We start from the raw sequence: 17841 nt of genomic DNA, 5'->3' as shown, positions 1-17841 counted from the left end.
TTATTTATTTATGATAGTCACAGAGAGAGAGAGGCAGAGACATAGGCAGAGGGAGAAGCAGGCTCCATGCACCGGGAGCCTGATGTGGGATTCGATCCCGGGTCTCCAGGATTGTGCCCTGGGCCAAAGGCAGGTGCTAAACCGCTTCGCCACCAGGGATCCCCAAAATGGTACATTTTTAAAAGTCTGCTGTGTTTTGGTTCATGAGAGACACAGAGACAGAAAGAGGCAGAGACACAGGCAGAGGGAAAAGCAGGCTGGGTCGCTCAATTAAGCGTCTGACTTTTCATTTCAGTTCAGGTCATGATCTCAGGGTTATGAGATTGAGCTCTGAGTTGGGCTCCACACTGGGTGTGGAGCCTGCTTCAGAGTCTCTCTTTCCCTCTCTCATTGCCCCTCCCTCCCTTAAATGCTTTAAAAGCCTGGTGTAGTCCTTTATGCACTATAGAAATTTTATTCACTCCTTTTTACTAATTTAAGTAAAATCCTGGCAAAAAGTAATTTTCCAGCCAGTTGGAGGGCTCAGAAAATCGAAATTGATATGAAACAATTATATAGTGAAATATCCTGTGTAAAATCTATTATAAAAGGCTTTTTAGGGGCTATTAATCAAATTCTAAAGTGTAAAAGGAAGGGACTAATTTGTCTTGTTAAGGCAATCTTAGTATATGGACCAAAGGCATTGATCTGGTAAACTACTTTCAAGAATCCTATTTTCTTGTTACTAGGTTAAGAGGAATTTCTATATAGGTAAACGGTCAGTTGTTAGAGATAAGTGTATATAGCCCCGTTAGACTCAGTAAGTAAACCTGGTGAATTTTGTATCCCTAGCTCAAGGAATATTTCATCAAATATTCTAGCTGTTAAGATTGTTAAGTTCATTGAAGTCAGAGCCAGAGAAGACATGCGTCTGAATAGAAGGCTGATAGTGGTGGGCAGCACCAGTTGTAAAATTGTCCCAGGAAGAAGAAATACAGGATTGTGTTCTAACAAATACATATCAGGTGAATAAAAAGAGGAACTGAGAGAGCAAGACAAAGGGAGGGCAGAGTATACCAGGAGGAACAGAGAAAAAGTACATTGAAACCTACCACCTAGTTCAAGGTATTCAAGGATCAAGGTGATCCCAGGTAGGATAAAAAAAGAAATTAGATTGAATGATCAAGAAAACAGTAAATGTATAAGAATAATTGGATTGAGAAAAAGCAATAGATACAGGTTTTAGGTATTTTAAAGGCCTTGGAGGGGTGATCAAAACATAACTGTGTTTGATTTTGAGGATTAACCAGCCTGATTTGGGGGGATATATAGAAAGACATATAGAAGTTTTTGGAAGACCACATCTGGAAGCCAAACATATGTCTTAGAGCTAGAGCAACTCTTAGGGTTTTAGAGTTTTTTTGTTTGTTGTTGGCAGGACAGAGGATGGAGTGGATTAGGGATAGAGATAGAAGTAATCGGGAGGATTTAGTTAGTAAAAGAACTTTCTATACACCTAATATGTATAAGTTACAGATTAAAGTGTTGACACTGAGAAAGCTTTTTATATATGTAAGATGTGTATATAAGTTAGGTGTAATGTGTATATAAAATAACAAAATATACTGATACTTTGACCTCTTAAGTAGCCTTATCCTATTATTAATTAAAGCCCACTTCTAAATATATATCAGACAGAACACCTCAGAGAAAGAGAATCCTTGGACTGAGATGGAGAAAATTAGAGTTTGTGTTCGAAAACGCCCTTTGGGCATGAGGGAGGTACGTCGTGGAGAAATTAATATTGTTACTGTAAAAGACAAAGAAACGCTACTTGTTCATGAAAAGAAAGAAGCAGTTGACCTTACACAATATATTCTGCAGGTATGATGCTTTCCTTTTGTGTTTGGAATTAATATGATCAAGTGTGTAGATTTTTTTTTTGCTCTTATTTTAATGATAGCATACAAATTCTAAAACCCAATTTCTGCTTTGGGTGTTGGTATTCATACGTGATATAAATCATTAATACTCTGGACCTTCATTTTAAACAAATATAGTGCAATGGAGGAAACAAAAACGTAATTTCTACATTCTAAGGCTATAGAATTGCATCATATATTCGCTTAACACATTTTACATGAATGTTATTATACCTCTTTGGCAAAAAAGGGTCTTAAGGTGATAAAAAGAATGTAGTGGTGGTAGGTAGGACTAGTCACTGAGTATATGCCCCAGAGTGACTCTGAGATGATCCCATAGTCAGTCTCAATTCTTGCCTGTATCTCACAGTATAAACTTATTATTATGAGTTTGAATCTGGAGTTTAATATGGAGGATATGTTTTCGAGCAACAAAATTCCAGATAGCCACTCAACTGCTTATTTTGATTCTCAACTGTCTTTGGGTTTAGATTTAACTTGGTGGAAATTGAGCAGGTTACTTTGTATAGAATAGATTATAGCAAGTAAATGCAGTCCAGGGATATGATTTCACTTTTACATCTAACATATAAGGATTTAAATAGAACACTAGTGACTTAGACACATAAGAAAGTGTTCACTCCCTGCCAGAAAGATAAGAGTCCAAGAAGAAAGAGTTTGATATTGAAAGGAACTTATTTCAAGCAGATAGATAACCTTGGAATAACTTCAGTCTCCTATGGAAGCAGCAGGCCATGGATGGAAGATGCCATAATTTAGGTACTCTTAAAATTATGAAGCAATTCTTTTTTTTTTTTTTTTTTTAAGATTTTATTTATTTATTCATGAGAGACACACACACACAGAGAGGAAGAAACACAGGCAGAGGGAGAAGCAGGCTCCATGCAGGGAGCCTGACATGGGACTCGATCCTGGGTCTCCAGGATAACACCCCGGGCTGAAGGCAGGCGCTAAACCGCTGAGCCACCTGGGCTGCCCTGAAGCAATTCTAAACAATCTAAAACAGAGGATAATCCACCAGATGTTAAGATTTGGGAATTCAAGTCTCTCTTAATCTGCCTCTATATACATTCATATTACATTCATACTATTCTCTCTCTTGCTCTCTTGTCTCAAAACCCAGTGAATGCTAGAGAGAAGAAAAGTGGTGAGTAATCTGTTGTGCTAGCATTTCACCTTAGTCAGCTGAAATTTTACTCTCCTAGAATAAATATGTTAACACTGAAGTCAAATTGTTAACACTTTCCCCCTCTTTTATATTTGGCATTGTTCATCTTTTTCTTTGGTTATCAAAATTGGGTTTCACCGCAACATTCAAAGTAATCCACTGGGTCTTTCTATGGGCACTAAATTACTAGACCACTGTATAAACAACCCAATTACTTTAACAGCATTATTGACTGCTGATCAATGCACAATCTATTAGGTCTAGATGGGAGGTATTTATTTTGAAGATGGTCTAAATGTCAATTAGTTATAATGTTATCTAGTTCCATGTCTACTTATAACCATAGTAATAGTCCTGTCCAGTTGCCATCTACCCAAGAAGCCCTTAATGATGCTTCTGTCACAGTAATTCCCTCAAAGAAGCATTGTCTTATCTTTTGTATTTTTCCATTATTCCAAAACATAATAACCTTACTTCTTTGTCATTACCATTGGTCAATACTTATTGAACACCCATAGTTTTCATAGCACTTTCTCTGCAGTTTGAACTTTGGACCTTTGCTCTCATAGGTCAAAGTCCTTACCTATCAATGTCATACAAGTGCTGGGAGGGCTTTCACCCCCTTTTCTTTCCTTAAGTGGAAAGAAGAAAAAGGAGGTTGATAGCAAACCTAGCAAATAAATATTGATCCTAGACTCTTTGGGTTTTAATTTTTAAACTTATTCAAGAATTCAAACAATAAGTTTATATATATCCATTTAATTAAATGTACTTTCAAATCTTCTTTGTTATTTAGTATATATGATCATATATATGCAATGTGCTATCCTGCTTAGCATTTAATTTTATATCAACATAATGTGTGAAAGGACAAGGAAACAAATTTGTATATATTTCATTCCATTTCTTAAATAAAGAAATATATATAGAACAAAGAGATGGTACTGAAATATATCAAAAAGTCAACAGTGGCTATCCCTGGATAGTAAGATTTGTAGATAATTTTATTTTCTTCTTTACTGTTTTCCATGTTTTTAAATTTGTCTATAATCAGCATGCTACTTTTATATAAAAAGCAAAAACATTTTTTTTAAGATTTTTATTTATTTATTCATGAGAAACACAGAGAGGCAGAGACGTAGGTAGAGGGAGAAGCAGGCTCCCTGAGAGGAGCCTGATGCAGGACTTGATCCCAGGGCCCCAGAATCATGACCTGAGCCAAAGGCAGATGCTCAACTACTGAGCCACCTAGGTGCCCCTAAAAAGTAAAAAATTTTGAGTAACATAGATATACTTGTTTCAAAATCAAAACATACAAAAAGGAATGCAGTGAAAAGTGTCCTGCTTATTCTATGTCCTCCTTGAAGGCAACCACTATTACCTGTTCTATGTTTCCAGAGATACTCTATAAATACATGTTACTTTAATAATCTGAAAAACTTATTTAAAAATAAAATATGGAACTCTGATCATATCAGGGCTAAAGTGTATATTGATACAACCTAATTAATTAAGTATGATCAAATGAAATATATGTGATGGAAAGGACTTTATGGAATATATGTATTTAGATATCTTCTGCTAGCATTTATTATATTTATATGTATTAATATGGGCAGCCCTGGTGGCTCAGCAGTTTAGCGCCGCCTTAAGCCCAGGGTCTGATCCTGGAGACCCAGGATCGAGTCCCACGTCCGGCTCCCTGCATGGAGCCTGCTTCTCCCTCTGCCTACGTTTCTGCCTCTCTCTCTTTCCCTCTCTGTGTCTCTCATGAATAAATAAATAAATCTTTAAAAAATATAAATATATATTATAATATATGCAGTAATTATAATAATACTAATCTTACATGTTCACATATCTTTCATTAAGGATATTTACAGAAGTACTAGAAAAATCAATGCCTAAGTCCTATTGGAAGGAAAGATACTAATGCCTTTAATCAATGTGTTTTCTAAGATATATACTCAAGAAGTAAAGTTATTTACAGGCACTTATAGAAGAAGATGAAGAATAGCCAAATACTCAATGAAGTAAAGGAATTTAAAAAGTTTTCACATTTACTTGTTATCATTTTTTTATTTTGCTGAGAAATGCCAAAAAAAAATATATATATATTAGCAATAGATTTTATTTTTTATTATTGCCATTTTCAAGTTTATTCAAAAGTATAATGAGCCCTTATGTGCCTGTCACCCAGATTCAGCAGTTAAAAACATTTTATTATTCTTAAAGTCCTATCACATATTTCATACCACTAAAAGTTCACAGATTTCTTTATCATGCTGCACAGATTCATTATTTTCTCACCTTCTAACTTTTGGCGATATTTTCTAACTAATACATTCAACAATAATTGAATAATTTCTGTTCAGGTGACCTAGCAAATTTCTATTCCAATGTATTGTAATGATACACAAGACTGAATCAGACCTGAGTAGAGTGACTCACACAGTAAATTGGCCCAAATTCACTTTGCTGGATTTTCCCATGCAATTTTTCTCAACTGCATATTTAGAGTATGCCCAAGAGGTAGTAGAAGAAAGGGCTTAATGTCTCATTCATTGCACATGGACTGCCATTATTACACTACAGTCAGGCTTGAAATTAGGATTTTTTTTACTCAGGGTTAGTTGGTCTGCCAACATAATAAGCTTCTTAATTATGCAAATGATTATCGCTGCTAAGTTAATTCTTTCCAGATCCAGTTTAATAGGGTCTTCTATCCTTTTCCAGATTATCATGGTTTATTCATTTGGGGATTGTGGACTACTTTCTCTCCCCACCAACTCATATCCAGGCAGTGGCCAAATTTCTCATGCATTCATCTCTTTATTTTTACTGTCATCATTGAATTTAGACCCTTCTAAAACAGAGGATAATCCAGCAGATGTTAAGATTTGGGAATTCAAATCTCTGGATTACCATTGGATTACTACCAGTGTCCCTGTTCTTAGTCTGTTCACAGTGTGAAGCCAGATTAGTCTTCCAGTAAAATGGCTCAGAGCATCTCTTTCCTTTGCAAAGTTTTTTATTGTCTACCCACTATTTGCTAAATTAAATATGAACATTCTGTCCTTAAGGCTACTCCTAATACCCATGCAACATAGTCCTAATACATTATTCTTAGCCTTCTATTTCACCTTTCTATCTACCAAGATCCTATGATTCAACCACAGTGAATCTTCTCTGTTTCCTAAATGTTCCTTGTGCTTCCCTCATTTGACTGTTGCTGAGGTTTTTCTCATGCCTAGAATATCTTCCCCTGCCTCCATCTCTACCTCTAAATTCTTCTTCTTCCCGCATGGCTCTTTCTGCGTACAGTCTTTTTTCATAATGTCTCTCCCAATCAGAAGGAATATGCTTTTCCTTTGAATTCCACATGTACTTTATCTCTCAAAGGTTTTCTAGCTTAGAATCATTTGTATACTTGTCTGGATTCACATCTTTAGGTGTGAAGTTGGGGTAATGGTAGGGTAATATCTATATCTTTGGGCCTTTGGAGTGCCTACTGCAACTATACATGTTACCAGCTGAGCAATAAGTGTTCATGGAATTAAAAACTCAGCTTTGGGGGCTCTTGGGTGGTTGAATCGGTTAAGCAAGCATCTGTGTTTGGCTCAGGTCATGATCTCTGGGTCCTGGGATGGAGCCCCATGTTGGGTTCCCAGCTCAGTGGGGATCTGCCCTTCTGCCACCCCCTCCCACCCCTGCGCTCACTCTCTCTCTCTCAAATAAAATCTTTAAAAAAGAAAAAGGGGTGCCTGGGTGGCTCAGTTGGTTAAGCATCTGCTTTCAGGTCAGCTCATGATCTCAAGGTCCTGGGATCGAGCCTCAAGTCAGGCTCCCTGCTCAGCAAGCAAGTCTGCTTTTCCCTCTCCTTCTGCCCCTGTTCCTGTGCTCTCTCTCTTGCTCACTCTCTCTCTCAAATAAATAAAATCTTTTTTAAATAAATAAAACTGGGGGGGGGGGAGGCCAGCTATGTAACCTATGAAATGGAAGTCTTCCTTTATAATTCCTCCAAATTTCAAATATGCTAGTCCTAGCTGGGCTATGAGGATAACCCCCATAGAATTCAGTTCTCCTGGACCTAAGGAGGATTAGCTGTCATGTACTCATAATTTACTTAAGAAGGAACAAAAATCGGGGCTCCTGGGTAGCCCAGTGGTTGAGCATCTGCCTTTGACTCAAGGCGTGATCCCAGGGTCCAGGATCAAGTCCCACATTGGGCTTCCTGCATGGAGCCTGCTTCTCCCTCTGCCTATGTCTCTGCCTCTTTCTTTCTCTATCAGAATAAATAAATAAAATATTTTAAAAAAGAAAAAGAACAAAAATCGTGTGCTTTTGTTTTTACATTGTAAGAACATATCTACAGAGATCTTAAGAAAGCCCTATCATTTGATAGTTATTGATTGCTTATTTATCTCTAAGTTTGTCATAGTCAGTTACTATTAGTTGAAAACGTACTTGCACCTTTATTATGTGTTAACTAGAATAGTGAAGAAAACCCAGAAAATACCTCTTTATATAAAAATCACATTTCTTTTTCAGCATGTTTTTTATTTTGATGAAGTCTTTGGTGAAGCATGCACCAATCGGGATGTATACATGAAGACTACTCACCCACTCATTCAGCATATTTTCAATGGGTATGATAGTTATTATTTGCTTTGCTTGGTTCATACTGTTTTCCAATACATATTTCTTTATAAGTATCATTTATGTTTTTTATTTTTTTGAATTAGACATTAATTTGTGTTTTAATCCGATGAATTTAGACTCTTCTGAAGAGTGCATTGTCTCTTTTGGATTTACCAAGCATTCAGAAAATTTCAGCAAAAATATAAGTTGTCAATAATATAATTTTATGAAAGTCCTCAGAATAAAAAGGCTTAAATGGTTGTAGTTTGAACTTTTGATAATAGGAATTAAATATCCTACCCATAGTTCAGTTACTCTTTTCACTGGAGTGGGATAGGTAAGTGACTGTCACCTGTTTTTTATAGATGTATTTTTTAAATTTTGAAATAATTATTCACAATAAACATTAAATGGGACCGAAAAGGCACTAAGGACTCTGTTGTTTATTCAAAATATAGGCATGTATAGATAGAAAATGCCAAACAGCTTGCTAGAATCACGGATTCCAGAGTATTTTGACTTTTTAAAAATAATTCTTAGAACTTTAAAAATATTGAGATATAATTCAAATAAAATTAGATGCACAGATCTTAAGAAGTATTCAAGTTTGATGAGTTTTGATACTTGTATTTGTCCAAGTAACCAATACCTCAAACAAGATAGTAGACCATTTCCATCACCCCCAGAGAGTTCTCTTATGTACCCTCCTAGTAAATCTCCAACTTCCACCCTCAAGTCTTATATAACCACTGACCTTTCCTTTACTATAGATTAGTTTTGCCTGTTCTAGAATGTCACAGAAATAGAATCATTCCCATATAGGTTCTTTTATGCTTAGCTTCTTTGGCTTAGCATAATGTTTTTTGGTATTAGTACGTGTTGCATGTATCCATAGCTTTTATTGCTGAATAATGTTCCTTTCTATAAATATACCACAACTTATCCATTTTCTTGTTGATGGACATTTGGGTTATTTCCAGTTTGGGACTATAAAGCTGTATGAACATTCTTGGTCAAGTCTTTTTCTTGGACATGTTTTCATTTATCTTGGGTGAAACCTAGAAATGGAATTACTGAGTCATTGGATAGGTGTGTGTTTATAAGAAAGTATCAAACAGTTTTCTACACACCCATTTCATTTCTTTTTTTAAAAGATTTTTATTTATTTATTTGAGAGAGAGTGCAAGAGAGCAAGCACAAGAGGGAGAAACAGACTCCCTGCCAAGCAGGGAGCCTGATGTGTTGCTTGACCCCAGGACCCCAGGATTATGACTGAGCTGAAGGCAGATGCTTAAACCGACTGAGCCACCCAGGCACCTCCACATACCCATTTTATATTCCCAATAGCAATATATGTGAATCGAATTTCCTTCTTTAAAAAATATTTTTTTTTTAGGATTTATTTATTTATTGGAGAGAGAGCATGAGTATGGCAGGGAGTATCAGGGGCACCCTGTGAATTGCATTTCTATGTCACCATATTTAACATCATCAGTCTTCTTTATTTCAGCCAATCTAATGGGTATATAACTTGATCTCATTTTGGTTTGTATTTGAATTTCCCAAATGCCTAATTGAGAATCTTTTCAGAAATGTGCTCATTGGCCATTCAGATAACTTCATTTGCCCAGTTTTTTTCTTTTTATTGTTTTGTAGAAGTCATTAAAATTTTTTTTTATTCTGAGCAGGCTGAAAAAGTGAGATTCCTTTCAGGTTCAATTTCTTATGCACCAAGTCTAGGGAGTACTTTTTAAGAGAGCAAGTTTCTAAAGTTAGAATTTGAATGTTAGGCCAGTACCAATTAAAAAATAAGAGGTGCAGGAGTGCCTAGGTGGCTCAGTCACTTGAGCATGAGCCCTTGATTTTGGCTCAGGTCATGATTTTGGAGTCATGAGATTGAGCCCCCCTGTGGGAGTCTACTTGAGATTCTCTCTATCTCCCTCCCCACTGCCCCACCCCTTGCTCATGCATGTGCACACACGCACATGCTCTCATTCTCTCTAGTTCTAAAATAAATACATCTTTTTTTAAAAAGTACAAGTTAAATGCATCCATTCTGCGAACCATAATAAGAGACATTTCATATCCATATTTGTTGTTTTTCAAAAAGCGCATCTCTAAAATGTTCAGAAGATGAGGTGCCTGGGTGGCTCAGTCGTTAAACTTTCTACTCTTGATTTCCCCTCAGGTCATGATCTCAGGGTTGTGAGATCAAGTGCCGCATTGGGTTGTGCACTGGGTATGGAGCCTACTTGGGATTCTCATTCTCCCTCTCCCTTTATCCCTCCCCTCTTCACATTTTCTGTCTCTCTTAAAAAAAAAAAAAACTAAAAAATGTTCTAAAGATAAGGTAGATATTATTCTTTAGTCTCATTCTGCTGAATCTTCTGTAGTTTGTTCACATTTTCCTCCTTTAATGCTTTTCCTCACACTGCCTCTACCAGTGTATCCAAGTACCTATACAGCTGGGAGCCTGGATTCAAAAGACAAGGAGTAACTGGTCTCTACTCAAGCAGCTTAAATCTGATTAGTTACCATCTCTTTCTTCTCACACTTCCATGGTTCCTTTGCCGTTTTCCTATTACTCATTCTTTGGTTTCTTTCTGGCTTCAGGCTCCTTTCTTCATGTTCATCTCTCTGCCCACCTCCAGTATCCCCTTACCTCTGTGTCTGTACATAGACATTTTTTCTTGCTGCAAGAAGCTACTTTTATCATTCATCCATGCAATTCCTGTTCAAGAGTCTGCAATAGCTGCTTACTACTTAACATTATGGTCACTTACTGCTCTGCACTACATAGTTGGGCCTCTGATACTCAGATAATCTTGGCCTCTAGCTCCTCTGAAAACATGTGATCAGAAGATTAGTCTCTGTCTTTCTTCTTCACCTCTAATTCTGCAGTTCTTCACAGTCCTAACCACACACATACCCACCCACATGCGGGAATAGTGATTCTCACTTAGAATCACATGATGTCAGGGCTAGAAGGAATCTTAAAAAAACAAGTAACCTATTAATTTATTAATGAAAGTGAAAACTGAGGCCTTTAGAAAAGCTCTTTTATGAGTCATTCCTCAACTATTTTGCTTATACTGATTTTACCTCTGTCTAAACTTCCTTAATGTTTATGAGTAGTCACTAACACCTTGTTCATATAGTCTTCCATTGTCTATTGTATTTATTTTAATTCTCTATTTAAAGATTGTATTTATTTATTTGACAGAATATAAGCAGAGGGAGTGGCAGATAGAGGGAAAGGGAAGCAGGCTCCCCAAGGAGCAGGGACTCCCTGATGCACAGCTCGATCCCAGGACCCAGGGATCATGACCTAAGCCGAAGACAGACACTTAACCAACTAAGCCACCCAGGCATCCCAATTTTCTATTACTTCTTTCATCAAACTTACCTTTTAGGATTAAGGCAAAATCATCTACTTGATCTCTAGAATGTGGGGCCGTTGTCTTATGGTATAACCAGTTCCATAACAAATTCCTATTAAAAAACTCATGTCCTTCTTTGAGAATATTTTTTCTTCTTCCTACATTTTTATAATGTAAAGCTCTGTTCTTTCCTTAAAGGATTGTATGCGTATAGTTGAATTTTGTCAGCTATAAACAGGATTCTGTTTCTGATTTTTGTCATGAAAAATCTATGTGTAGATTAGCATTTCTCTTAGTATATATGTTATACAAATTATTTTTCCCCTAGAGGCAATGCCACTTGCTTTGCATATGGACAGACAGGTGCCGGGAAGACCTACACCATGATAGGAACTCATCAGAACCCAGGACTCTATGCTCTGGCTGCCAAAGATATCTTCAGGCAACTAGAAGTATCCCAGCCAAGAAGGCACCTCTTCGTGTGGATCAGCTTCTATGAAATCTACTGTGGACAGCTTTATGACCTCTTAAATAGAAGAAAAAGGTACTGATTATGAGTGGGGAAACTATAAATCTGTGAATCGTTGTTTTAGGCCAGAGTCCCACAGGATCATGGAATCATGGGATTTAATGCGAGGCCTTGTTATATTTGTGCCCTTTTGTGAAATAAGTTTCTTGAATCAGATGAATATTTCTTTTCTTTTTTTTTTAAGATTTTATTTATTTATTCATGAGAGACACAGAGAGAGAGAGTGAGAGCCAGAGGCACAGGCAGAGGGAGAAGCAGGCTCCATGCAAGGAACCTGATGTGGGACTCAATCCCGGGACTCCAGGATCAGGCCCTGGGCCGAAGGCAGGCGCTAAACCGCTGAGCCACCCAGGGCTCCCCTGAATATTTATTTTTAAAGATTTTATTTATTCATTTGACAGAAAGCACATGCAGGGGGAGTGGGAGAGGAAGGGAGCCTGATGCGGGGCTTGATCCCAGGACCCCAGGATCACGACCCAAGCCAAAGGCAGACACTTAACCAACTGAGCCACCCAGGCGTCCCAGATGAATATTTTTTAAACCATCAGTTCAACTAGAGAAAAATGTAAATTAGCCTTCCATTAGTATTTTATTTATTTATTTATTTTTAAAGATTTTATTTATTCATGAGAGACATAGAGAGAGAGAGGCAGAGACATAGGCAGAGGGAGCAGGCTCCATGCAGGGAGCCCGATGTGGGACTTGATCCCAGGGCCCCGGGATCACGACCTGAGCCAAAGGCAAGATGCTCAACCTCTGAGCTACCCAGGAATCCCCCATTTGGATTTTTAATATTTATTTTAGAGAGAGACAGAGCAAGCATGGGGAGGGGTAAAGGGGGATAGAGAGAGAGAGAGAGAGACCCAAGCAGACTCCTCCCTGAGCTTGGACCCCCGCACAGGGCTCATTCTTAGGACCCTGAGACTATGACCCAAGCCAACACTAAGAGTTGGATGCCCAACCAACTGTGCTACCCAGGGGCCCTGCATTAGTATTATTTTTATGTGATCAATATCCTAATGTTTATTGAAAGACTGTCCCTTTTATTTTGGTCTATGAAAAAGGTCATGATTTCAGGAAGTCAGGATGTCAACGTGTACTTAAATCCTTTCCTATGCTTTTGACCTATTATTACACTAGAAGAACCATAAATAATATTTCCTGCTTTCTCTTATTTTTTTGCTCTCAATAATCTTAGGGTAAATTTAATGATAGTTTTCTGAAATCAGTAAAAAAAAAATCTCTCTTCTTCACATTAGACTTTTAACTCTTATAAGCCCATGCAACATAATACAGTAATTTAGAAATGAATTCAGTAACTCTGACTTTAAATCCCTATTGTATTTTTCTGCATAAAGTTTTATTTAGGTTGAAACAGATGACTTCAATCGAGCAGGAAACAATGAAGTTGTGAAGGTACCAACTGACTGGAAGAATAAGGAGGAGAGATGGAATAGGGGACGTGGAAAGATAAAAGGGTGTCATAACAGAATTAACCAGACCTGTGACATGTTGGGAGCAGCCACACCAAGTAGAGAGAGTTGAGGCTAAGCATGGTAGAGGGCTGGGGAAGCTAAATCAATGACAGAGACTAGCCTCCAGCAAAGGTATCCAAGCCCCTACAGAGCTGTCCAAAAGGATGTGCAAATTCCACAAGCTTCAGGCAAGCACTGGAATGGGAGGTGGGGGTAGAAGAGCAGCTTGAGTTCAGAAGGGAGAGCATGATAGGGCAGGCCCCCATGGTAGAGGAGTACTAGGATATTAAGTTGTGAAACTGGAGAAACCAGCAACTAGGCTTGGGCAGACTGCCATCTGTGGACTATTCCAAAGGAAAGGGGACCTTCAGGTATGCCACAATTCAGAGAATATACAGGTGTTCAGGGTTCTGTCCCGACACAGCAACTGCCAAATAAAGAAGGGTTCTGCTTTGGGTTTGCTTTGGAGGAGAGTTGCTTTTCTTTTTACCTTCTCTGTTGGTTCTGAAGCCTCAAGTTAGCTCAATCACAGCTTCTCTTCCAAGCCCCAGCACTTATTTATGAGCTCTTTCCAGTCAGAATGTATCTGGGCGCTGGCATCTGGCTCTGGGGGGTCCAAACAGACCAGGTCAACCACTAGCCACTGACAAAATTCGAAGTTAGAGTAAATGAGTGGTGGTGAAACAAGAAAGAAATTTATTTCTGAGAGGCCAGTACTGGGAAGACAGCAAACTAACATTTCAAAGACTGCTTCCAAAGTACCAAAAATACTTCTAGGTTTACGTAAGGAAAATATAAGACAAAGGTTGGTGGGTACTCCCAGGTGGGTCATGAAGGTCAAGTTGATCATTATCTTGGGGTCAGTCCTGAGTGGGGGCTTGCTGGCTCTGGGCAGTCCTTATTGCTTGAGGGGATAGTTTGGATTCTCTTATAGGGATGCTTTGCCTGCAGGATCTTTTTCCTGAATGAAGAGATAAGCTGGAAAGAACTAATTAGAAAATTTGAGGACAAAATGGAGGTAGTTGAAGTCCTCTTTGTTTAAAGAACAGTTGGCAGGAGAATACAAGCTGCTGTGTTTGTGTGTCTGTCTATCCATTCGTCCATCCAATTTATTTGGGTTAAGGGACAGTCAAGGTGTCTAGTCAGCTATTTGTGAGTGTCATTCTTTAATAAATTACTCATATATTTCCCTGTATGTTTGCACTCTTTAATTGTAGCCACGGAGATGGGATTATACTAACTCCTTTCTTTGAAGCTTCCTTTTAGGGCTCACTAGGGAAGAACCTACACTTACTCTGCAAGTGTCTTGGGCTGTAGGTGTTTTCTTTTTGTTTTTATATCTCTGGCTAATTGATTAGTATCTCTTTTGCCTATCTTCCTGGGACTTCTGAAATGTCCTGATCCACTCATGGCATACTTTCTGTTTAGAGCTGTTATGCTGTATCCTGTGTGTTTTTTTAATAAAATATATTTCCTAAAAGTAATAGTGAGACTTTGACAAAGGTGAACAGAAACATACATGATCAGTCCACCTCTTAATAAGCTAGAAACCAAAAGTTATGGATCTTCAAATTAACTTTTTTTTTTTTTTTAAAGATATAATTGGCTTTTCTAAGCAATTCATGAATCGGGCCTCATTCCATCTAGCAAGTAGAGGGGAGGTCCAGGGAATTATACAAAATGGAAGATTTTTATAGAAAGGAGGCTAGAGCAAGGAAGTTAGTAGCAAAAGAAAATAAAAGATTGTTCCAGGCAAGATCACCTTCCTTTGTGGGGAAGCGCAGGGGGTCTTATTAGGTAGATTACCTCATTTTCCTTTGAGAGGGATAGAGAGGGCTCATGTGACAGATTACCTCACTAGTGCTTATCAAAAAAACGTCTGATTGAGAAGTTAAAACACACTTCTGGGGAGGTTGAAACTGCAATTAGGTATGAAGCCGCAAATTAACTCTTAAAAGTAGAGGTTAAATTGTTTTTATACCCTTGCATAAAAAGTGATAGAAATATACTTCTTGCTGGGACACCTGGGTAGCTCAGCGGTTGAGCGCCTGCCTTTGGCTCAGGGTGTGATCCCGGAGTCCTGGGATCGAGTCTCACATCGGGCTCCCTGCATGGAGCCTGCTTCTCCCTTTGCCTATGTCTCTACCTCTCTCTCTGTGTCTCTCATGAATAAATTTAAAAAATATATATATTCTTGCTTATAAGATTTTAAAATCTAGCAATACATTTTGGGCTGTCCATTAGGAACTTTTCTGGGGTGAGCTTAGGGTGTAGGGCCTAGGAAAATATGTTCAGGAATGACATGAGGACTCCGAAAGCTAGGTCCTTCCTTTATTCCAGAAGCCTGACTGTACCAATAGTTGTTTTCTGAGAGGTCACAGAGATTGGTGAAGCTGATTTCTTCCAGTCCTTCTATAAAAGTTTAGAAACTTGGGGTGAAACATAAACTAAGGAAAAATGTTTTTTAATGGCACCTGGGTAGCTCAGTTGGTTAAGCTTCTGTCTCTTGGTTTCCATTCAGGTCATGATCTCAGGATCATGGAATCAAGCCCCACATTGGGCTCCCCACTTAGTGGAGAATCTGCTTGTACCTCTTCCTTTGTTCCTCCCCGCCCCCCCCATGCCACCCTTGTGTGCATGCTCTCTCTCTCTCTCTCAAATATTTTTTTTCTTTTTTTAAATATTTTATTTATTTATTCATGAGAGACACAGAGAGAGAGAGAGAGAGTGAGAGAGAGAGAGAAAAGCAACTCCATGCAGGAAGCCCGACGTGTGACTCGATCCCGATCCCCGGTCTCCAGGATCACACCCTGGGCTGAAGGCAGCGCTAAACCGCTGAGCCACCCGGGCTGCCCTCTCAAATCTTTTGTAAAAAAAGAAAAAATTTTGAGAAAATTATTTCCTTTTTTGGCTGTAAAGTGGAATTCCATTCTTCTTTTTTTTTTTTTTTAAAGATTTTATTTATTCATGAAAGACACAGAGGAGCGGGGAAGGCAGAGACACAGGCAGAGGGAGAAGCAGGCTCCATGCAGGGAGCCTGATGCGGGACTCAATCCGAGGTCTCCAGGATCACACCCTAGGCCGAAGGCGACTCTAAACCGCTGAGCCACCCGGGCTGCCCAATGGAATTCCATTCCTAACTTCAATCACTATCTTATTAAGGGAGAAAAATAATGTTAGAGTCTTTAATAGATTCAATCAATACATGTGCCTTGATGTATCTGGTTTAATGATGATAGACCAAAAAATAAAAATAAAAAAAAAATGATGATAGACCACATAACCTTACATACAGACCTGAGAAATTCAGTCACAGCACCAGCTCTTCCTCCTCCCTTGGAAGATATATCAAGACTCCTTAGGTTGGAAATAAAGTAGAACCCCACTTATATTGGCTTAAGCTATTTAGGGGAGGCATTGGCTCATATAATTAGATAAAGCCTAGAGGAGAATCAGGCCTTAGGATCTATTTACTCTAGCAGTTCAGGGATGTTATAAGGACCTAATTTCTTTGCTCAGCTATGCTTTCTATGATGTTAGCCTCCAAAATTGGCTCTCTGGTGAATACAAAATGGCTGCCACTGTTCCTAGGGCCATGTACTTTCACTTCCAGAAAGAAAGAGCACCAGCACCTCACTCCCAGGCAACCTAACAACCAGAGACTAGGACTTTATTTTGATTGGACCAGCAGAGTTCCCATATCCAATCCTGAACCAATCACTGAAGCCAGGAATATATGACCCACTGATTGGCATAGGTCTGGATCTTAATGTTCATTCTTTTAATTGTAGCCAAAGATGCTGACTTGTTTACAACAGTCAAGGAACATCTCTGAAGCCCAGAGCTGGTGTCAGGAGGTGTGGGAGTAGACCAGGAGCATACACATTAATCTCACTCAAATAACAGAACTGCCATCTAATAGGAGAATGATGGAATGGTTTCTGGGGAGGCAAGAACAAGGTCCATTACAGCAGGTCTGCCATACTAACCATCTTCTTATATCTGCAGGCTCTTTGCAAGAGAAGATAGCAAGCACGTGGTACAGATAGTGGGACTGCAAGAGCTTCAGGTGGATAGTGTGGAGCTCCTCTTAGAGGTAACTCTTCTTTCCTTACTACCCACCCCCTGCAACAGCCTAAGTACAGAGAAAGAATTCATTTTTCCTATCTAACAAGTAAAATGGACTCAGATTTACCCAAAAGGCTATGACAGGCATTCCTCTTCACATTTATAAAACATGAGTCCTCTAAGAAGACAGCTCCTTTCCCTACAGGATTGTTGTTTCATTGCCACAGAGCATATGGGAGAACCTCATGCATGAGAGGGATACTCCTGTGCTAGTTTCACAGGCTGCTAATGTATATTTCTAAGATAGTAGGAAAAGCTGCTAGAGAGAACTATTCTTACTTTAAGTAAAAATTTTAATAGGTAAGAGGTGCCTGGCTGGCTCAGTCAGTTGAGCATCTGACTCTTGATTTCAGCTCAGGTCATGATCTCAGGGTTGTGAGATCAAGCCCTGCGTCAGACTCTGTGCTGAACATGGAATCCGCCTGTCTCTGTCACTGTGCTTCTGTTCCTGCCTCTGCTGGTTCTCTCTCTCAAAGAAATAAATAAAATCTTTAAAAATAAATTCAAGAGGTACAATGAAAATAAAATGTCCCTTACATTCCCTTTTCAAACTGAGGCAACTAATTTTAATAGTTTTTTTTTTTATATATATCCTTCC

At 38.6% G+C, this 17841-nt stretch overlaps 1 protein-coding gene across 3 annotated transcripts in view; it reads left to right on the top strand.

The window, feature by feature from the left end:
• The window catches only part of KIF24 (kinesin family member 24), a 75153-nt gene that overhangs the window by 31369 nt on the left and 25943 nt on the right, over window positions 1-17841 (top strand). For all 3 annotated transcript variants that reach the window (XR_005366928.1, XM_038552625.1, XM_038552624.1), the window contains exons 3-6: window positions 1674-1863; window positions 7642-7739; window positions 11440-11655; window positions 17124-17211. Coding sequence is in view for 2 of the 3 variants with exons in the window: in XM_038552625.1 (XP_038408553.1) it covers window positions 1674-1863; window positions 7642-7739; window positions 11440-11655; window positions 17124-17211 (592 nt within the window). In the remaining variant the exon portion in view is untranslated. The remainder of the gene's footprint in view (window positions 1-1673; window positions 1864-7641; window positions 7740-11439; window positions 11656-17123; window positions 17212-17841) is intronic.

The sequence above is a fragment of the Canis lupus genome, chromosome 11, assembly GCF_011100685.1.
Source record: "Canis lupus familiaris isolate Mischka breed German Shepherd chromosome 11, alternate assembly UU_Cfam_GSD_1.0, whole genome shotgun sequence".
NCBI classification, from domain to species: Eukaryota; Metazoa; Chordata; class Mammalia; order Carnivora; family Canidae; genus Canis; species Canis lupus.
This window is presented reverse-complemented; position numbering and strand designations above follow the sequence as displayed.